Raw genomic sequence first — 23,389 nt, 5'->3', positions numbered from 1 at the left:
GACTCTGGGAGATCAAGATTTGAATCCCCACTCAGCAGTGGAATAACAAAGTAAAGTAAATCAAATCAAATAAGCCAACGTTGTGTAGTGGTTTGAGCACTGGACTATGGTGTACAGGGTTCCAATTCCCTGCTGCTATGAAACCCACTCAGTGACCTTGGGGAAGTCACCCTCTCTCAGTCTCAGAGGATGGCAATGGTAAACCCACATCTGGAAAAAAAAACTTGCTGGTTGGCCTTAAGGTCGCCATAGGTTGGAAAGGACTTGAAGGCATAGGACAGTGATTCCCAAACTCCAGTCCTCCAGGTGCTTTGGACTTTAGCTCCCAGAAGGCTCAGTCATCTTGGTGAATGATCTGGGATTCTGAGAAGTGAAGTACAAAACAACTAGAAGGCCAGAGTTTGGGAATTATTGGCATAGAAGTAGAAGAGGAGGAGGAGGAGAGGAAGGAGAAGAAGAAGAGGATGAAGAACAGGAGGGGGAGGAAGAAGAAGAGGAGGAGGAGAGGAAGAAGAGGAAGAGGAAGAAGAAGTGGAGAGGAAGAAGAGGAAGAGGAGAAGGAAGAGGAAGAAGAAGGGAGAGAGGAGGAGGAGGAGGAAGAAGAGGAGGAGAGGAGGAAGAGGTAGAAGAAATGGAGAGGAAGAAGAAGAAGAGGAGAAGGAAGAGGAAGAAGAAGAAGGGAGGGAGGAGGAGGAGAGGAAGAAGAGGAGGAGGAAGAAGAAGAAGAAATAGCAGGAGGGAGGGAGGGAGAAGTAGTAGTAGAAGAAGTACTACTACTACTACTACTTGCCTGTGGTGAGCCAGAGGAGAGGAGCCATGGCTGGCGCAGTCCCAGGTGCTGAGGCTGGGAAGCCAGGAGCCAGAGGCGTCCCGGAGGGAGCGAGGTTTCAGCACCAAGGCTGGGGGACAGCGCTCTGGAGGCAGCCGTCAATGCTCTTTCTGCCCAGCGGCGCGGGCTCTGCCTCTTTTGGCTGCCTCCGCCCCCCGCCCCCTCCCAGCCCTGCTTCCCTAGGCCTCCTGAGGGCAGCTCTTGGGGGCCAGGGCTGGTGCCAGACCCTGCTGTCTACCCTTCTTCTAAGAGATGCCCCTTATTGGAGGGCCAGAAAGCTTGCCTCTGGTAGGGCTGCATGGTTGTTGATGATCTGTGCCTTCAAGTCATTTTCCAGCTTATGGCAGCCCTAAGACACAGCTATCCTGGAGTCTTCTTGCCATTGCTTTCCCCTGAGGCTGAGAGTACGTGACTTACCAAGGTCATTCCTGCAGGTTTCATGGCTAAGCTGGGAATCAAACCCTGGCCTCCAGAATCATAGCACAACACTCCAACCACTAGGCCAGGCTGGCTCTCCAGTGTTCCTTATTTAAAGAGATGCTTCCTATTTGGGGGTTGGAAAGTACTGGCACCCTCTCTCTAAACACTAGAACCCAGGGTCAACTGCTGAAGTTGAAAAGTGGAGGTACAGCACAGATAAAAAGAGGCATGTTTTCATACATTTAATAATTAAATTGTGGAATTCACAACTGCAGTGATGCCCATAAGCATGGAAAGCTTTAAAGGGTGATTGGGCAGGAGCACAGAACTGTTTTTAAGTCAGGGGGACTCAAGACTGGCAAGCAGGTCATTATGGAGAAGAGAAGGTTAAGAGAGGATACAATAGCCTTGTTTAAATATTTGAAGGGCTGTCATATAGAGGATGGAACACACTTGTTTTCTGTTGCTCCAGAGAACAGGACCTGGAACAATGAATGCAAGCTACAGGAAAAAAGATTCCATTTCAACATTAGGAAGAGCTTCCTGACAGTGAGAGCTGTTCAACTGTGGAAGATGCTCCCTCGGAGAGTGGTAGAATATCCTTCTATGGAGGTCTTCAAACAGAGGCTGGATGGACATCTGTTGGGAGTGCTTTGATTGTGATTTCCTGCATGGCAGAGGGATGGACTAGATGGTCTCTTCCAACTCTATACAGATTATCACACCCAAGCTTACCATGGTTAAAATGCTATCAAAACACTCCAAAAGCCCTAGTGTATGATAGCCAGTCACCCTTCTGAAGCATCACTGAAGTGTCTTCTCACCTCTCCCATCCTCAAAGCATCTCATTCTCAAAGCAAAGGAACTTTCATTATGAAGAAATGGCTGCTTTGAGAGGTGTGGTGATACTTCGGGGATACTTCAGAAACATGACTGGCTATCAAACCTTCATGCCTCTGGAGTGTTTTGCTGGCGTTTAACCCATGGTAAGCCTCCCATGTGATAATCCCCTATGATTCTATGAATTTGGCACACTTGCTCATTCAACCACTGACTAATACTAATAAAATATTAGTTTTACAAACACAAAAGATAAAAAATACAACTGCACTGTATCTATGTTGACTTCTCATGTTGAGTATTGTGATATAACAATATGGTTGCCTCTCTTTTTGTGTACAGAATTGCACTACACATTCAGCCTTTGAAGACACGCAGTGATGAACTGGCACAGTGAAGAAAGTTCAGGAGCATAACCATCTGTTCCACCAAAAGCAACAAAGATACTGGTGCTTGAAAGGCTATCAGTTATGTCATAATACATCCGCTGTGCCTGAAGTGCCACAAGGCCTTTCAAGTCACATTGAATAAACTTGAGAAGCTGAATTCCTATCTAAGTAACTTGGCCTTAAGTTCTCAGGGAAAGACAAAAAATTCCCTTCTCCCAATGTGGTCATAACACACTTAGCAAAACCTTAACTCATCCATTGAAATAAGCACAAATGCTGGTAGCTTGCTTCCACTAGGATTTCATATCCTCTCTCAATTTGAGAAGGAATACTCTGCTCTCTTGTCATGTCATATAAATAAAACTGAGCCATAGTGTGAAGTTACATCTCTTATTCTCTTCTCTCTTACCAGTGGTAGGTATGTGGAATGAGGATGATGACATTAGTGGTGGACTATAGTTCCCATTATCCTTAGCCAGTAGTCCCACTACATCTAGTAAACTCCAGGCTGAGGGAGGTTATATTATCCCATACATTCAGACTGCAACAAATTGTTCCATTGCCTTTGCTGGAACAGCCACTTATTTCCTCCAGTATCACTGAAGCCAGTCAACATTACATGACAATAAGCATGCTCTTTATTGGCCTATTTTAAGCTCTTTCATTTAGACTTTTTTTTGGGGGGGGGGGTTAAACAGTTTGTGTACCTGCATATGTGGAGTTTCTCCAAGCCTGTTAGCCTTTCTCTTATGTTTGCCCACGGTGTTGTTTTGCCACCTGAAGAACCACAATTAAAGACTGAATTTTACACCTTTAGAACATGGATATCTGCAAAACAACTAATTTTCCTTATGCTGAAGGTGGGAAACAGGTTGTCCATATTCAGCATATGCTTTCTAAGGCCATGTTTTAGCAATGCAGTGGCCTCTCTCTACCTCTGGGTTTTTCCAACTTTCTAAGACTTCGTTGCAGAATGGAAGTGCATCTGGTAGGTTGAAGAAAAAAAAGCAATTTCCTGTCCATAAAACAGAGTCTAGAAAAATGGAAAATTGCATAGGACTGTGAGGTGTCTTTAGTGGGGGAAAACATTTAAAAATAGGGCACATACACAGAACGAGATGCATCATCCTCCAAGGTCCAATGGCAGGCCTAAAGGGCTCCTCAACCATATCTATTTGGTCTTCCCTGCCCTTGTTGTTGTGTGCTTTCCAGTTGTTTCTGACTTATGGTGACCCTAAGGCAAACCTATCACAGGGTTTTATTGCAAAATTTGTTCAGTGGGGGTTCACCTTTTCTTTCCTCTAAGGCTGAGTGAACATGACTTGCACAAGATCATCCAGGGTGCTTCCAAGGCTGAGCAGGCATTCAGTGCTCAAACCACTGTACCTGGCTCTTGCTGCCCTGCATGTTATACAGGAGAGTGAAAGGGACAAACAAGGACAAGTGGCCCAAAGTCCCATATTGGTTGCATTGACTGGAATCCTGTTAATCCAATAACATCCAAACAATAATAACTTTATTGGACCAACCAAAATGCACAATTACATGTTGCAAGCTTCCAAAGTCACACTGGCTTCCTTATCAGGCAAACGGGAGAAAGAAATTGAAGACGTTAGTCATAGGCCTGCATTTTCTGTTTCTGGTCTTAGTTCAGATGGTAGGGAGGGCTATCTGCAAGCTGGCACTTCCCCCTTTGGTCATGTGGACATTACATTTCTTTGTTTTTGAAAATCTACCAGTGACCATGTGGCCAAAAAGGGGGAGGTGCCAGCCTGAAGATAGGCTCCCTACCATCTGAACTAAGACCAGAAACAGAAAATGCAGGCCTATGACTAACATCTTCAATTTCTTTCTCCTGTTTGCCTGATGAAGAAGCCAGTGTGACTTTGAAAGCTTGCAACATGTAATTGTGCATTTTGGTTGGCCCAATAAAGACATCATTGTTTGGATGTTATTGGATTTGCTATATGGCCAACATGGCTACCCTTAGATGTTTTTTGGAATCCTGTTAGTTAGTCCCTACTAGAATAGACCCACTGAAGCAATGGTTGGTGAGTCATCACAGAGGCAAATCTGATTAATCCAATGACTCTACTCCAGTCCAGACTAACAACCAGATATAGACCAATGTATTCTTCTACTGTTACATATCTACTTTGGTTACTGGCTGTGTTTTGAGACTTGTAGTGCAATGCTAGGTGCTGAACCTACACTTTATTGAGATGAACCAAATAGAAAACAAGACCAAGGAAGATATTTTTTAAAAAATAATTTAACAACTTTTCCAAATGATGGCTTTTTTTACAGTTGAAAAGCGAATGCCATGAAAATCACATACACTTCTAAACAAAGCTGGAGTTTCTTTTAGAAAACGAATCCCGTATTTTCGTGTGGCTTTCAGTCAGTTCACAGTCTGATGTTCCAATTCAGTCTGTAGTGACCTGGTTCAGATTCTGCTGACAAAGGTGCTGATCAACCCAGAAGGAAGTAGGCTAGCAGGCGTGAATCGGTGCAGAGCCATTCACTGGCAGCGTGCTTATATTGGTCAGTGCAACATGCTCTGAGATCTTTGTTCCATGGTCAAAATGGCTGATTTGAGTGGTCAAGGATTTTCGGCTTTCAGTGTTTATCTGTCCTCTGACTCGCTGACCATGGTCGCAGCGGTGGTGGTGGCAGCGGCTAACACCAAAGCAGCAGCAAGAAAAAGCTGCTTTGAATTCTTCCCGGAACTTCCCTGTCAAGTCAAACACCACAGGCATCATGAGAAATACAGTATGCTTCGACAAACAATATGCTTCAACATGCTATTCAATATGCTTCAACAAACAAAGCATGTGCAAAAAGTATATCCTAAATTTGTTTTCTTTTTACAGGCCACTGATATAATTTGAAGAAAGCCACACGAGGCAAAAGGATGTGAAATGCTAAACAGATTATTTCAGGTTGCTTATATATTATTGTTCCCCCTCTCCTGGGTAGAAGGAATGTCTCATATTTAGGATCCGTGATGCAAGCAGTGAATGTTTCATTTGATATTGTCCTCTGTTCACTTCCCAGAACTGGGGGAATTTACTTCTTTGACTAGACCCCCTGAGAAGCAGTGGCCTTGCTGGGTAAAAGATTCTGCAAGTTGTAGTCCAGAAAGTGACATTTTTAAGATACCTCAGTTATAAAAATCACTGGAGGACTAAGAGTTGAACATCTGTATTATCCCAAGACTGGGTGAGTCTTAGCAGCGCAGTATATGAATGAATACAAAAAGTTCTACAAATGAGTTTAATGAATCAGTTAATTCTAAGGCTTTCTGCATGGAATACACGAAAGGTAGCTGACTGACTTACCACTGAGAAAATTATAAATAATTGGATTTGCTGCACTGTTTGCATAGACAAGCCAGTGGGAGAAGGTAAACCAGGCATATACGCTTTCTCTGTCACTGGCATTGTTGAACATCCCAAATACCCTTACAAAAAGGGGAGAGAAAAAACAGAAAACATCTCAAATTAGCTTTGCTTTTTATAATGTGTAAAGATTTTTACATATTTTTTTTAAAAATGCAGATGACAACAGGAACTTATACACATACAGAGAAAAGGAGTATGAAAACATCTTCGATAAAAATGATACTATGGCTATAATCTGAGAAATTGTCTAGAACCCTGTCTACAATTAGGTTGGGTTTGCAAGGACCAGAATACTCTGTGAGCAACCCGGAGTATTTTGACCCCAAAGCTACCTGGCCTCCCATACCCTTCATTCCCCCATAACTGTGGGCCCACCATCGCAGTGCTAGGCAAGTGTTTGCAATGCGTCCTGAGGTGCTGACCAGCCCTGGCATTGTTGGCATTGTTCTGAGGTCTGTGTCACTCACATTGCTGGGTACCTTGTTTTGACCTCAGGTTTGGTGCTGAACTGACTGTACGTCATCTAGACAGTTTGCACCAGAACCAGGGATTGGGCTCTATGCCATCCAGACTACTCACGGGAAAGACGGTGTGTGTGTTTTATTTGGCTCATGCAGATAGCACCCTAGAAAGCAGTGGGCATTAGCATATACATCAGAATATGCAGCTTTTTGCAAAAGCTGTAGCTCCAGCGTGTATTCCAGGAAGAGAAGCTTCAATGGAATAGGCTACTGAGCTGGCTGATACTGAATACCTTCCAGCCTCACCACACCATGACTCTGGAAAAAGTGCAGTCACTTGCATAGTTCACAAGAAGGATTCTGGCCATCCAGAGATTCACTTGTAGTTCTCTTATGTGAACCCAGGCCATCACTGAAACAACATTAATCCTTGTACATGATTGCAATTGCTTATTTAAAGTGGCACATTCAACTCACTGAGCTCCCTCCGCCTGTTAAACTGGAGTGCCCCCTGGTGTTTTTAAAAGGCACACCGGCAGTCTTTTGGTGGTTTCTTCTTTTCACCTGGCACTTCCTTACCACCCAAATTGTCTTGCTTAGAGATGAATGAGTCACCATGCAAAATGTATCACCTGAAAACATGTCAGGGCTTTTAAATAGTTCCAGTGGGGTGTTGGCTTTTCAATGGGACTGTAACAGGTAGTCTTCCCTCACATACTTACACTGCTGTTACTGTTGTGGGGAAGGTCTCTACAGAATCAATGGGAGTGTTTTTCCTAACACATGGCAAACCTCCTTTGAACAAATCTTGTCAAGAAAATCCCATGATAGGGTCACTATACATCAGAAATTACTTGAAGGCACACAACAGCACTGCCAGGAAGAGGGGAATGCACACATACTACTGTGGTCTGAACAAAAATTACTTCCCACATACCTCTGTTACTAATTCTTCCCTTCTCCAAGCTAAACATACCCAGTTCCCTAAGTTGTTCCTCATAGGGCACGGTTTAAAAACCTTTCACCATTTTGGTTGCCCTCCTCTGAACACACTTCAGCTTGTAAGTGTTCCTCTTGAATTGTGATGCTCAGAACTTATCATAGAATCATAGAATCATAGAATAGTAGAGTTGGAAGAGACCACAAGGGCCATCCAGTCCAACCCCCTGACATGCAGGAAATCACAATCAAAGCATAGTATTCTGGATGAGGTCTGACCAAGGACCTTATTGCACACATTTTCCCCATTATGGGAAGGGGACTCTCAAGGCCATGCTCAACCGGGGGGAACCAGATTTTATCGCACAGCAAATCATCCTCAAAATGGCCCTGTTCCATTCTGCGGCACCAAGCCTTCCCTATTCAGTGCTGAGCGGCGCCATTTTGCTCGGTCAGAAAAATTCGACCTGAACATTTAACACTCCTCAGCACTGAATGGGGATGGCTTGGCGCACAGCTCTGGATGAAGGGATCTAAGATGTGGTTGCTTTCTTAAGCCTTGGGGGCCTGCCTTGGGAAGAAAGGTGTGAAACAAAGTCAATAAATAAATAAAACAAAAAAATAAATACTGCCCGCCACTCAAAGGAGGCAGCACTACACTTGATGAACAAACAGTCCATTTTGTTACAAGAGAGCTATCTTCAGATGTCCATATCTTCCATGCACTTTTGGTACTTTCACTTTTATTATACTACTACCATGGCTGTTAGATTATCTAACTGATTTACAGCTGCAAATCCAACCATAATTTCTTGGTTCTTTAACACAATGGCATCTGTTCCAAGATTGCTTCCCAAACACAACCAGTTGCTTGTAGACCAGAACATCCTGTACATTAGTTTTTTCCTCTTTTTTTATAAAGGTTACCTTTTCAGTATGTTGAGAATGCTAATTGGGAGATAACAGAGAGCAAAAACCAGGAGAACAACCATGAGCATACGTGCTGTTTTTCTTCTGGTTCGAATCTGTTTGATTTCAGCTGTCACAGCACTAATCCTCAAATTTGCTGACGTCTTTAGCCCTCCGGTCTGTGATCCAGACTGCAGCAACTTCCACTTTCTCTGAACCACTGATGAAGTTCCTGGAATCTGGCAGAGCACAGTAATTGGAATCTTAATTATTGCCATTTAGCACCATGGGAAAATGTTTTACCTTATCTGAGCACCTGCAGTTACAAAGTGTTTAATCTTATACTGTTTAATCTTGTTTTAATGGGGGGTACTATGTATATATGGTTGTATTTTAACTTGTTGTACGCCACTTTGATTGCTTGGCAAAAAGCGGGATAGAAATAATTTTTTATTTATAATTATTTATTAGATACAGTAAAAATAATAATACACACACACACACACACACACTGATTTGACTTTATATACAGCCACTTTATGATGGATAAAATGAAAGCAGTCCTTGCAAAGTCATTTCCGTTCCATTCATGCATTTCCATTTTGATTTTGAAACCCTTTGCATTACAATTAAGAACAATCTGAGAGGAGATGGCAACAAAGACATTGAGAGATCACGCATGGCCACATGGATGTTTTGTGAGGGAATGGCTGAAAGCACAATGGTGATAAGGGAAAGCAGACAAAATCTCCTAGCTCCAAACAGCCTATTTATTCATTATTTCTTCATAAATACAATTATGTAATATGTGCTGAACAAAAAGAAAACAATAACACAGACAGCTCTCCTAAAAGTCTACAACCCCCTTTAAGCAATACATATAGAGAAAGGAGGGGACCAAAACAAATATTTTAAAATGCAATACAAATAGAAGTCATCCAACTTGTTTCCTGGCAGTAATGTACAAGGTCTTTTCCCTCTAGCTGTCACCAGCTAATTAGACATATTTATGCCAGTGTATGGCACCATCAGGAGGCCAGCAGCCACCAGGTCTGATTATTGTGGTGGCTACAGTTCTTAGGCTGAATAGCCACATTAGATGAGTGCCAGTCGCAATGGTGTTTCATTTGCTCAACTGTATTGCAACACACTTTCAAGATATCTGCCTTGTCATATGAAGGAACTGTAAGAAAAAATTAAAGAATGTCATATTGGAATGCATGCCATCTCCCGAGGAAGTTAGCTTTAAAATAACCAAAGTTTTACAGATCTCAAAGGTGATCAGACTGAAGTGTGGAAGCTATTAGTGGCCTAAAACATATTACTAGCTCTGATCAGAGTAGAGCTACTGAATCAGTTGGATTTGCCAGTGTGTTGCATTACTGTAGAACAATTCATTCAGTAAGCCAACTCTGTTGGTGTTTGTTTGATCATTTATGTCATTACTTTATACCCTGCCTTTTCTCCGCATGGGACCCAAGGTGGCTCACAACAAATTATAGTTAAAATCCTATTATACAAACTATATTGAAGGCACATTTAAAACGTAATTTAAAAAGAGAAAAGCAAAGGATATCACATTAAAACATCTTTCCAACACATGAGTTAAGAACCAAAGACCTGCTGGTGGAAAGAGAGCAGAGAGAGGCCCAACAGCCTGTTCCCCATGGGAGTGCCACTGTAGATAAAGCCACCAAAATGGTTTTCTCCCATGTCCTCACCAAATATGCCTGTGATGGTATGGTGTAAGACCAAGAGAAAGAATGATGGTTTTAAAACGTGGCCAGGCTCTTGGAGGAGATACAGTCTGGACCCAACCTGTGTAGAGCTTCAAAGGTCATAATCAGCACTTTGAATCTCTTGGTGTTAATTGACAGGATTCCAGCTGATACATTTTATGCATACAAAAATAAAGTTTGCAAAGGTGAGGGCTAACTGATAAACATCTGAATGTGACTGAGCACAAAAATATGCCCTGTGGCTTGCACTGATGCTGACAACCAACAATGCCATGATCAAAGCATCAAATCACAGAAGATAAAAGGGTGCTAAGAGGATTTGCTGGGTCAATTCTCTTTAATGTGCGGCCTTGTTCACCTTGGCAACTACACTTGAAAAACACAGATGTGTTATTTTCCATGAGTGGTTATAGTAAGGACTCCAGCTAATGTATTTAATTTAGTATCAAGAGGAAACAAGCAAAAGTCTCAATACAGAAGTGTAATGCATATGGTTCAGAGATGTCAATATCACTTCTTTGTCTATATCCTTGGAGATTTTTCAGTTTCTTTGATCACTGCTTCACTTGGATATAACTGTTGCAAACGTGAAGAAAACAAGCTCATCTTGGCAGGGAGTACCATTTTTCCAATCTTCAGACTAATCATTAGATACCTAGACTAAGGGCGTGTAGATAAGATGTGCGTGTTTACTCAGCTTTGCAATCTTGATTCATGTGCTTTGATGGGTGTGGACAGAAGGATATCTTTCTGCAACAAAATACATTTTCTCTGAGATGTAAATATTATTATTCTAGTCTGTGCCATTCATGCAATTGTACCTGTCACTGAAATACATAAATATTTTGGCATTCAGCAGACAACATGGGTCACATAAAGAGACATCAGAGCAAAAGAACCTACCTGTCGGCACCACAGCTTTTGAAATATCTGTAAATAGGCCAGTCCCATAAGACACAGGGGAGCCAAGTATGTTACCAAGAAAAAACAGGTGTGATACAGTTTGGGATAGATTTCAGCTGAAAAGAAATTCAAAACATTCATAAATAATGTTTCTTGATGCCCTCTATGCTTGCTTGTTCATACTTACTTTTTATTTCATTTATTAATCAAAATCTTCATATCTTGCCCCATAGCCAAAGACTTCTAAGCAGTTTAAAATAAAATCAGTTTTATTATTAATGCAGTGTTAATGCACCGTCCAAATTTATTCAGTTAGTTCAGATTATCATGTCAGTAAGCCATTGGGCTGAGCACATCATCCCATTTTTCTCTTCATGGAGTGATCAAGACAGAAAGTCTCCAACTAACCGCTGTCTAATCTGAGAACGTCAGCTTCAGATGGTGGTTTAATAGCCACACTTGCTAGTGGTGACACCTATAATGAGTGATTATGTCTTTCAGTGAAGTGCATCAGAACAAGCTGGGAGCCAGGAAGGTGGGATGTTTGAGATGTTCTCATTGGGTACATAAGAATATGCCTTATTAAGAACAGAGCTTGCATAGTTACTCCCAGAATTTTCTAGTCACTATGACTGCTGCCTATACTGACTGGGGAATTCTGGAAGTTGCAGTTCAATAAAGTATTTTTTCCAGATTCTGACTATGGTGTGATACAGACCAACCCAAAGGGACAGCCTGCTGGTGGCCTATTTCCCTCCAGAGGGAAGACGCAGCCGCCAAACCGCACGGCTTCCCTCCAGAGTAAAAAGAACCCAGTATTTCCAAGTTCTTTTTATGGCACCAGAGTGACGCCGCCAGACTGTGCTAAGGTTAGGAACAGTGTGGTTGGTGCACGGTCCCTATCCCTAAAATCGGCACCAGCATGGTGCATTTGGCTCATCTGTTCCTGGCCTATGAGTCACATCACTGACCCATCTACTGCAAGAATTGCATGCATGCATTGGCTGTAATACCATTGGTGTCATACACTTCCATAGGCTCCCTAATGAAAGTAATTGCACATTTTTGTCTGATGCAGGTCTGCACTCAGTTCAAGGCTGAGAAAGCAGAGTTGTACATATGAATGCACTTTCTCAGCCAATGCATATCCATCTGCCCCAGCTGAAATTTGTGGTAGTACTCCTTTGCTTGTGCATTTGATTGCACATTTGGGTGTGCAACACTATCATTCAACACAAGGGTTGTATATCACAATCAAAAGAAGCAGGAACTGGGAAGCATCCAATGAAATCTATAGAAGAAACTGGAGACATCTCAAGATGCTTGAAAGATGCTTGATTTATTAATTTTTTAAAAAGCCCAACATATTATACATTGTGTACAATCTTTTTCAAAGTTAGGGTTAGGACTAGTGCTAGGGTTATTTCTGAACTTTGATTCTAAAAAGCACTCAAAGAGTATACCTTTAAGAGTATACATAGGCCAAAATGCATTGGACTTTTCTTCTAAACCAATAAAACAATCATATTTTTTGCTTCTTACTACACAACTCCAGTCTAGAATCTTGGCTACTGAGAACAACTCTCCAAGGTTTCCGAATGGAGTCTTTCCTCCTCCTTCTTAGAGATCCCAGGAGATTGCACCTGAGATTGCCTAAGAAATATCTCTTCATTTGTAAAAGACTTGCCTCTCCAGCAATATCCAAGTATTTCTGGCTGTGGACTTCATCCAGCTTTATAATTAGCTTCAGGTATCTAGTACTGCAGCTTTGGTATGATCAGGGCTCATTTCTAACATTCTAGTGTGCATAATATTTGGTTTAAATTATTATTAAACAATGTCATGCAAATGAGAAGTGTTCTAGCAGCTATGCTCCAGTAATTTAGATGTTGGCACGTTATCCCTAGTTGCCCAATAGTAGAATAGAACAAATCATCACAGCATGTTTTACTGTCCAATTAGTGAGTGAACGGCAAACCTGAATAGAATTATCTGGCTCATTAAGGCAAGCATAAGAATTCTGTAGTTGCTGTAATTCCATACAAAAATACAGGAGCAAAATTAAACACAAGGCTGGCCTACAACAGCCAACAACAGTAGAATCCTTAACAAATATGATCCCAAACAAGTATGGGGTGAAATAGGTTTTTCACTGGAATTACTCAGAGCATAATTCTGAGAAGTGATTAATTCTATTTCCAGTAGAACAGAAACTCTGCTTCATAAAAGAACATCTTAAAATGTTGCAATTCTACCTATGCTACCCCCAAAAAACTTCTGCTTCCAAACTGACCCTGTAGGCACGTATTATGAAAGCAATGGTATAAAATGAAAGATCAAGTTAGGAAGGCCAGATGTTGCAAAACAATTTTTTAAAGTAAGTAGATAAATTATAGCTTGAAGATATCCAAAACTGTCAGTTAATACAGTGGGCCCTCGTCATATGTGGAGGATCTGTTTTGGATCCCCCCGCATATGCCAAAATCCACATATGCGGAAATCCCATTGACCTCAATGGTGGCACAGTCACATGGCTGCATGACCATTGGGGACAATGGGACTTTGCCTCCCCAGCCACCTGAAGCCTACCTTGCCTTCCTTTCCTCCTCCTCCAACTCTTTCTCCTTCTGTTTGTCGGGGGCATGGTGAGGCCTGGAGGGCAGGAAGCAGAACGGCAGAGCCTCAGTGGGCCTGGAGCCAAAATGGGCCAAGAGGTAATCCAGCTGGGCCCCAGGGCACCCCCAGAAATGTGCACTGAAGTCTGAATAGCCAGTAACCTCCCAATTCTGCCTGGAGCTGAAACGGGCTTCGAGGTCATCCAGATGGGCCCCAGATCACCCCCAGGAATGTACTCTGGAGCACCACCCTTGGCCTTCCTTCCATCAAAGGGCTTTATCACACAGGCCCCTGGAACGGTTTAGAAGCATTCTTGAAAATCACCCCCTCTGAGACGCATCCGAAATGTGATGGGAATTTCTGGCGGTGGTAGCGGCATTCTCCTGTGCAGTAAACAGTCTTCTATGCTGCCTCCCGTTCCATTCGTACCCCCTTTTGTAATGTGACAGGCCCGTTCCAGGCCCTGTGAGATAAGCTTACAAGTCTTCTTTCCAGCCAAGGAATACCCAAGCCTCACGGTTCCTGCTACCTCTGTCAGGCCTGGACAAGCATGTGACCACTGGGGCTGTCAGAGGGGCTCGTCTAGGCCTGATGGAAGCAACAGGAACCACAAGGCTTCGGCCTCCCTTGGTTGGAAAGAAAACCTGGATGGAAGGAAGCTCCGAGGGCAGCGCTCCAGAGTGCATTCCTGGGGGTGCTCTGGGGCTCATCTGTATGACCTCGTGGCCTGTTTCAGCCCCGGACCTGCTGAGGCTCCCTTGTTCCACTTCCTGCCCTCCAGGTCTCACCATGCTCTCCGGAGCGCTGCCCCCAGAGCTTCCTTCCATCCAGGTCTTCATTCCACTTGCATGGTGGATTGCAGAGGACACGGGGATCTTCTGAAGTCAACCATTATATATGAAGAAGTAATGACTACTATTAAATGGTTTAAAAGAAATAAAGCACCAGGGCATGATGAGTAAATTCTAGTTAGAAGCTAATGGGTTGGAGATGAAACCAGGAGGGTCCTGGAAGGTTGGAAAGCTTCTACAGTGGAGTCTGGAGTAGAAGGATCAGAACCAAAACACCAGAGGACCATTTGCAGAGAAACTGGCTTTTCAGACTTCATCAGTATTCACGAATTACCAGCTGTCATCATCTGCTGTTGTAAAAATTTTCTCATTTCATCTGTTTTCTTCCCACGTACTGGGTCAGAAGGACTGGTTTTGTTCCTAGTGCCTGGGCCCAATGTGCATACATCTACTGCTCATACAAAGGGACATTCCATAACTGCCTAGGCTTGAAAAGGATGGGACCTTCCTTAATGAGATTTCCATCTTAGGGAACCACAGCTATAATTGAAATTTTACTGCAGGAGAAATTACAATTATCTGAAGTATTTGAGCTCTCAGTGTGGCAGGATCGGAGAGGAGGGGGAATCTCATAAAGTGCCGCCGCCACCTGCCTATGTGGTGACCTTCAGGCAGCCTAGGGCAAGCATGATTGCAACATTTATTACAACAGCCTTTTGGGAGGTTTATAGTTTCTAATTTAACAACTTAACTTGAAAAAAGAAGGAAAAAATCATAGAAGCAGCCCAAGCTGTGATCCAGCTGATGATGAATCAGGATGGATATAGAACTAGTCTTTTCTTTTGAAGTGGAGGTAAGGAAAGCATTTGGAATCAGGACATCAAAGAGAAAACCCCAGGCACATATTTTACATGACAGCCACTTAAGGATCTTTGCTCTTGAAGTAAAATGAAAGATTCCACCTATGTCCACAATTACACCTGACTGACAGGAGGAGAGAGCAGGAGGGAGACTTGACCGTCTTGATGCCAAGGGCAGCAAATCCTTCTGTATTGACTGCGGAGGACAAACAAGAGTGGACAAGGTGGAGCCCTGGGCCCACATGTGCTCCCCTCCCAGGGTTGTGTTTGTGGCCTTTGATACCTTTACAATCCCCAGTCTGACCTCTATCTAATAAAAAAAAGAGGGTGAAATTTTATTCCTCCAGGTGCAGTAATTTACCTTTCAGTAGGTTGCAAAGGCTCCCTGTACTTTTTAACATAAAATTGCCCATCTTTGAGAACCAGAAGTACATTTTCAATTATTTTAGGGTTTTTTTCTTTTGGTAGCACATACAACCCCCCACAATAAATATGGGGGTCCTGTGCATGCCCCAATAGCCCACCTTTGACTTTTTAAAACAATGGGTGGCTTCTCTGTGACACGATTAATCCTCTAATTCTGACCAGGTCTTGGACTTGCCGAGGAGTAGTGTGTAAGAAATAACTAGTGACAAATAAATAGCCATTTGTAATTAATTGTTACAGTAATAATTGATAACTTCACTGGTTTGATTCCCTTTGGAGTTACAGTATAAGGATGTGTGGCTTACTATTTAGGTATCTCCATGTACCACAGGTGAGCAGTTTTGTGGTACTATGATATTTGGTTCTAGTTTTGCATAGGGAGAAGGTTGATTCATGCAAACATAAAAGTCAGTAATTACTTTTAGGGATATTAGACTGTGAATGTAACTGAAAGTATCTTTCCAAGCTCTGGTGGGGCTGTTGATGAAGATGCTATAGGTTCACAAGAAGGTGCTGACTGTGTAACTGTGGACTCATTTGGCCCAATTAAGTCCCCAGCCTGAAGTCACCATTCCCCCTCTGCACTCTCAAAAGGAACACAAGATGGGAGCTTCAAAGAGGACCAAAGCATAGTTATCTGACTTTGCAAGAACCATCTGAATAGTGAGTTTGGGAGTGAGATGATTCATCAAGAAGTATTGGCTAAGTGCATTCAGATTTGCTTTCTTTCTTTCCATTCCAGTGCTAGGATGGAAGAGGAGAGTGAGGGACACTTTGCTGATTTCAGCACCCAGCTGTCTCTTGAAGCACCAGCAGAGTGCACCCAGTTTTGCTCCCTCTTGCCTTCCCAAAATACTTGGAGCAGAGGGAGAACTAACTTACTACTCCAAATGGGTTCCCTACCCCACTATGCTTGCAGCTGTAGATATTTGCATGGCTATAAGAGTCCTTGTTTTCCAAGATTCTGTGACAAATCATGGCAGCCTCTTCCCATCAGTGCATTTTGCGATCCCCATGGAGTTGTAATCCCACAGCTGACAACTTCCCACAGACAAGTGGGAATGGGATGCCAAACATCTGAACTTGACTGAAGAATTGTTACAGACTGAAACTTGTTTGACCACCACAGCAAAACAAAACTTAAATGCTGAAACAGGGAAGATTAGCCATCAGTGAACCTTGCTGGCAAGGGCATTCCAAAGTTGTGTTGCAACCACCCAAAAGGCCCTATCTTCAGCTCTCACTCCTGACAGTCATAGGTCCCAAAGGTGGGATTCTAAGGTTGATCTTAATACATGGACTACTGGCAAGCTTGCATGAAAGAAGACTGCCTTAAAACTTCACCAGCCTGGCTGCTTTCTTGGACAGCTCTTGAGATTCCTAAATTCTAGGCCATATGAACAAAACTCTGTTTGAGACAAAGAGCCCTTGAATGAACAGTGAGAACAAATGTGCTCCTATGTGTCACCTATGAAAACTGCTTTGCACATTAGGGATCAGAGACAGTGAAAGGCAATTAAGTATCACACAAGCTTATGTAAATGAGCAGTTTTATCGACACCCTATAACAGTATTGGAGACAGAAAGCTATACAGTAGGTTTGTAAAATATACACACTGAAATGTTACTAGTACACTGACACTAGCGGTTGCACTTTTTTCAAGGTCATAGAGGAATGCTATGGGGTTGCAAACAAAAACTTGCATCCCCCAGTGGCCTATTTCTCCCACACCTTACTTCTTCCACAGTCTTATACCCATGGTCTTTTCCCTGCTCCTGGCAAACTCCAACAAGTAATGGCCCAATAGCATTCTAGCCAAGGCTTTTCTTCCATAATAGCAGTGGTAAATTCCAGGCTTAGGATGAACCCTACTCACCTCCCCAGTGCTCATCGCAGACAGTAAATAAGATGGTTTTGTTGGCTAATGCTGGAAACGCACTGCTGCACTCCATGACAATGGCCTGGGGAATCATTATTATGCAGGACACAATCCAGATAATGATGATGCTGTTCTGAGCCCGTTTGGCTGTACTTTTGAACATCAAAGGATGACAAATTGCATACCATCGATCCAATGCAATGCAACTGAGAGTCAGCACAGAAACAGAGACTGACACAGTCTAAAAAGGGAAAAGAAACATCAAAGCATCATATATACGTAACTCATGCAAAAAGATTTTGGCTTTTACATCACCATCCAGAATATATTAATTGCAGTTAAGTCAGTGAAACTAAGGAAAGCAGACATAATGCCTAATTCTTAGAAAGAACAGATGATAGACGTAGAACTTGGAAAAGTAAACTTTTTATCAGCAAATCCTAGAACCACACCCCACTTCAGCCAGTGCAGCCACTGGACATTCGGCCTTGGGGATAGTGAGAGTTGCCATCTGAGAAAGTATTTTTTCCAAGCTCTAGATACATATGTACCTGTATGGCTTTGGGCTGTAAACACGAAATTAAAAGAATGTAACAAGAGAAAGGGACATTCTAGGGTGAGTCCTGGACACAAATCCTTTCTCCTTCCCATGTCAGCTTTCCATGTGCAGGGATTTTTTGTTTGTTTGTTTGTTTTAGAAGGGGGTGGAGGAGGAGAGGAAGGAGAAGGTAGAGATTAGCAGCATACCACATGAGCTTCTGTGTGTGGTCTAAAGAGGCATAGCCCAGAAAATAGGCTTATCCTTCACCTGTCTTGAGGTGCTGGATGTGATTAAAAGCTAAACAGCATGCTATTTTAAATATGTGCTTGTGCAGATCAAATTCTCTTTCTTTCTTTCCTTTTTACCTTTGAGTAAGTGAATGTTGCCTCGATCTGGATTAGCGCCATCATGCAACAACACAGGAGGTTTAAAACACCTCCTCCAGCTGGTTTGCATTTCAAAACATATCAGATCTGTCTCTGTGTCTCCCTTTCACACACACACACACACACACACACACACACAGAGGGAGGGACAGAAAGACAGACAGACAGACTGACTGACTAAAAATAAAAAAATGCTTTTTTGGTACCAGTGAAATTCCTGCAGTTGAGCTTTTATTCTTTTGCTACGTTTTAACAGTAATGCAACGAGGAGAGACTGGATTATGAAATTTGTTTGCAGTTAGGGTTGAGCCAAGATACTCTGTTGCCCAAGGCAAGGGATACTACTGTTTCTTGCCACTCCATTAACAGAATTCATTAACCCCATTAACAGGTATCCACTTGACTGCAAACCTTTCAATCTCCTTGGATCCTGTGCAAGCAGAAATGCAGGACAGAAATAAAATCAATACAACAACAACAACAACAATAATAATAATACAGATTTATTTGTATGCTGCCCAATCATGGGGAATCCAGACGGCTAACAGCAGTAAGAAAATACAATATAGAAAATACAATAAGATACAAATAATCCCTTCCCAATCCCCTGACCAATACCTAAACAAAACAAAATCAATAAACAATATAAATACAATAGCAATCAAATGAAAATATAAAAGATTTATAAATATCAGTGAGAAAGTGTTGGCAGTGGGCTAGCTTAGGGGCAAAGGGCAGACCTGTCTGGGGTTGTGAAGTCAGTGTTTTCCTGTTTCCTGAGATTTCAGGTGTAAATCCTGAAACCAGAGGAGGGGTTGCACAGCCCAGGTAAGAAAAGGTGAAGAGGGCCTACTACTTCCGGTCCAGACGATTGTGGAAATAGGTGTGACAGGTATCTGAATTAATATGACCACTATTTGGTAAATCTAGCAAATAAGGTATATAGCAGAGCTATAGGGGGAGTGTTTTATGGTTGAGCAGACAGCAATAGGTGCCCAGCAGTTATAGGTGTGCTAAAGAACTGAGAAAGCATAGCACTTCTTTCAGATTTCAACTGTCATCCAGAGATGTGGTAACTCTACAGTCCATCTCTCTCTTTCAGCCCCTTGCTGCATTTGCCACCTCAGTTTCCCACCTGGTAGGGATGCTCCTGTTTGCAATGCACATTATGAATACAGCTGTATGAACAGAGTTCCTGATTGTATGAAGACCTTGATACACATTGAACAATGCACATAGAGGAACGTCAATTGGCACATTCAGCTAAATCAGTGCTTCCCAAACATTAGGTCCTCCAAATGTTTTGGATTTCAGTTCCCACAATTCCTTACTTTTGGCCTAGCTGGCTGGGCTTCTGGGAGCTGAAGTTCAAAACACTTGGAGGTCCAAAGTTTGGGAACCACTGAGCTAAAGTCACTGCCACTGTTGTTTAGCAAGGCCAGCTAAACTTGGTATTTCCTGAATTCATCACTGATTTGTGTGAAAAAGGGATCAGACTGAGAGGGACAATCCTATGTCCTTCTCTTCCTCCTCTCACAATTGGAAACTCTCCTGCCTCAAATTCACATGTGCATCAGTCTACTCCCCACACAAAATATCTCATGTTAAGAATACATACATATTCCATATTAGCTCATTCTCTGTAAGTGCCTAACAGAGGCAGTTGTGGTATTTACAGTACTATCTTACAATATGATTTCATTTGAATCCACAAATGAAACAATAAGCTTTTAAAAGTACAATACTGTACTATTGCAATTTTTAAAACAGTCTTCTTGCATGATCTAATGTGAGACAGCAGTCAAAATACTGGACCAGAGGTTAGGAGATTCAGGTTCAAAGCCTCATCAAGCCATGAAGTTCACTTGGGTCATTCAGGTTTTTTTCAGTCTATCCTACTTTACAGGGTTGTTGTTTGCATAAAGCAGGGATAAGAAAAGCCATGTACTCTATGCTACCTTGAGCTCAATGGGGAAAAGGTAGAATATTAATTAATAATACAATAATTGAATAAATAATGCAGTAACCTAATCATAGCTTCCATAACACACTCTCTCTTTTTAAATGTATAATCCAAACCTAGCAGTCAATACCTGTAGATAAGGAATCCCCTTGCAAAGGCCATCACCAAGGAACCAGGTCTCTGTGATATCCACCAGTAAAGTTGCTGGAAGACAAGTGATGGCGACAAGGACATCAGCCAGGGAGAGGTTTACTATGAAGTAATTGGTAACTGTTCTCATGTGATGGTTTTTCCATACTGCAACACAAACTGTATTGGCAGAGAAGAGTCAGTACAGTGAAAGAAACATTGGGAAACAGCCAGCCAGAGAAAAGCAAGGATCTTGGAGCAGGAGGTGTGGCTGACAAACACATGCCATTTTGAATAAGACTCATAACTAAAGTGTTCCCGCTAATACATGTCTGTTAGAAGGTTTCTGTGCTGCACAACTATGGCACTTTAACACCACTGTAACTGCTGAGATGCCATCATATAGAAGAATGAGCAAAGTGTGTCTTTCCATATACCTTTGAGCTGCAATTTTCAGTTTTCATCATACCTGTGCACTGTTTTGGGTCCCATATTAGAAGAAAAGTGGGGAGTTAAATCAGTCAATCTATCCATCTGTACATCCCTGGCCAGCACAGAAAATGCTGCAGGATGCTGTAATAACACGTAGAAGGCCACACTTTGGCCTTCTACTCCTGTCCTAGGAAATCCTAGTATTTGTAGCACTAAAGAGCTTTAGCTCTGTAATTCAAAGAAGTGATGTGGAACTCTCTAGCAAATAACCCAAAATCCCCAACTAAATTACAAACCTCAGGATCTTATATGACAGAGCCTAGTGTTAAAACTGTGTGGTGTGGAGATGAGTGCCCTTATGAAAATGAGGTGACTCAGATTTTTCTTGTCTTTCTTTCACTGGGTTCACTAGGCCAGTTTCTGTGCTCGGGGCTGTGACAAAACATGGGTGCAGGCTGGATTAACTACTTAGGGTGCCAAGTCTATAAGCTATTTCAGCAGTAGACATAGGTCTTCCTCAACTTGGCACCCTCCAGATGTGTTGAAGTACAATTCTCATAATCCCACAGGCAATATAGTTGGAGGTAGGATCATTTGAGTTGCAGCTGAATATAATGGAAAGATTAACATAATAGAAATCTAGGCCCAGTTACTGAAGGCTGGTCTGTATTTTGGGAGGAGGCAGATTTGCCGCTTGTCAGATCTATGGAATCCCCACCAATTGCAGAGGACCTGAGTGAGGTTCCTTGTTTCCATAGGATGCCTGACCAATCCAACAGCCATAAGGGGACAGAAAATGGAACTGAGAATGTGCTACCTTGGGTTGTATTTGCTCATTGAATCTAAGGGTGCATCTACACTGATAGGAATGTCCAGGTTACCTTGATCCACAATGACCATGGGTTTGTCTACACACAGCAAGGCAAGTTTGGTACAAACTGTTGAAACAGTTCTCCCGTTTGAACATACATTGGTGTGAGAAATCACAGTATGCTCTGCCCCAATGCATGTGAAAATGCATATTTCTGAATTCCCCCTCAGCCTCACACCAACATTGCTATGGAGCACAGTCCACACATGCATATAAATATCTGGATGTTCCACTCACACCTGGCATTGATGCCCACTCCCCCCCCCTTCAGACTAAAGTCCTGAGGTGATGAAAAGTCCCAGATTCAGCTCCAATCATCTCATACATCATTTGGACAGCATGCTGTGAAAACTACGTAAGATAATTTTATTTGGCCTTTGTAGATGCACTCTAGGTCTGTTACCAACCTCTTATCCAGCCCAGCTCCCTGCTTCCTACAGAGGTCAAACCAAGTACCCACAAGCTCTGTAACTATGTGCAGGTGTCCATCTTTTGTTTTTACAAGTGTAAAAAGTGAGATGGCACCATGCAACATCTCCACATACTCAGCTCTTCTGTAGATCTTTGCACACTGAGCACAGAGCTCTACTTTGGAGGACAGTGTTTGAAAGTGCCTTCAGCTCAACACACTTACAAATTTGACCATGACTGGAAACCCTAATACACTTACAAATTTGACCATGACTGGAAACCATAATAAGATGAGATTCTTCATCCTGGGGAAGCCAATATGGATCCCATAATGGGATAACGGCAAGAGATAAATGAAATAAATAATTATACATATAAATGTAAAAGACTTTAAGTGCATTCAGTGAAATGTAGCCCAAGCTTTCTTGCTGGCATTAATACTAAATGGATAGAGATCTTTAGAGGTGCTTGTACACCTGAGGATTCATGGGCAGGGTTGGTGCATACCATAGCCTCCAGCTGTGCCTACTATGTCATTCCACTTTTTCAGCTGCTTTCATAATGCCCCAGTTTCTCTCTGCTTCTCCCATTCTCTCCCTCTATCCTTGCCTTATTTCATTTGCTGCAACGTGAGTCCAAAATGTAAAAATAGTCTGCACTCCACTACCGTTTACTCTTTACATTAGTAAAATAACTGCACTCTTGCTTATCCACTCAGGAGCGGGGGGAGAGGGGAAGAGGGGTGGAATCTTGACTTTCTCAGTAGGCTGAGGCAAAAGCAAACACTTTTGCCCTCTTGATCACACTACAGTGTTGCTTAGCCACATGTGTCCCGATTTTCATCTGTTCAGGTGGCATAATCTTTGGTTGGTAACCTTATATGTCTTCCCAGACCTTAGAAATAATCAGCTGTAAGCAATGTGGTTACCAGCAAGTAATTACAGTACTTGAAGGGGGAGGGGGATACTGAAAAAATGGAATGAAGTTATATGTAATGAGCAAGAGTGCAGTTATTTTACTGATGTAAAGAGCAATGGTTTCTAGTTGCTTGCAAAAATTATTATGTAAAATGGTTTTAGAGGCCTTTTCACAGTAATGGTGAGGGATATTGGTAGCTGCAGTACAGGAACATCAATTAAGCTATTTCTTCCCCATTTCTGAGATGGCCACTTGATGTCATATGTTCAACCCAATAAGGAAACTTGCTACTGACTAATATCTTCAGTGAGTATCTGACTCTGCCATTAGCT

General features: G+C 42.4%; 1 protein-coding gene across 1 annotated transcript in view; it reads right to left on the bottom strand.

The window, feature by feature from the left end:
• Window positions 1–4,861: 4,861 nt before the first annotated feature.
• The window catches only part of HCRTR2 (hypocretin receptor 2), a 44,660-nt gene continuing 26,132 nt past the window's right edge, over window positions 4,862–23,389 (bottom strand). Inside the window, exons 2-7 of the mRNA XM_042445464.1 lie at window positions 20,427–20,605; window positions 17,404–17,647; window positions 10,834–10,949; window positions 8,210–8,430; window positions 5,820–5,941; window positions 4,862–5,212 (exon numbers count right to left, since the gene is read on the bottom strand). Coding sequence (XP_042301398.1) covers window positions 4,971–5,212; window positions 5,820–5,941; window positions 8,210–8,430; window positions 10,834–10,949; window positions 17,404–17,647; window positions 20,427–20,605 — 1,124 coding nt within the window. The 3' untranslated portion in view covers window positions 4,862–4,970. The remainder of the gene's footprint in view (window positions 5,213–5,819; window positions 5,942–8,209; window positions 8,431–10,833; window positions 10,950–17,403; window positions 17,648–20,426; window positions 20,606–23,389) is intronic.

This window comes from Sceloporus undulatus, chromosome 1, assembly GCF_019175285.1.
Source record: "Sceloporus undulatus isolate JIND9_A2432 ecotype Alabama chromosome 1, SceUnd_v1.1, whole genome shotgun sequence".
NCBI classification, from domain to species: Eukaryota; Metazoa; Chordata; class Lepidosauria; order Squamata; family Phrynosomatidae; genus Sceloporus; species Sceloporus undulatus.
This window is presented reverse-complemented; position numbering and strand designations above follow the sequence as displayed.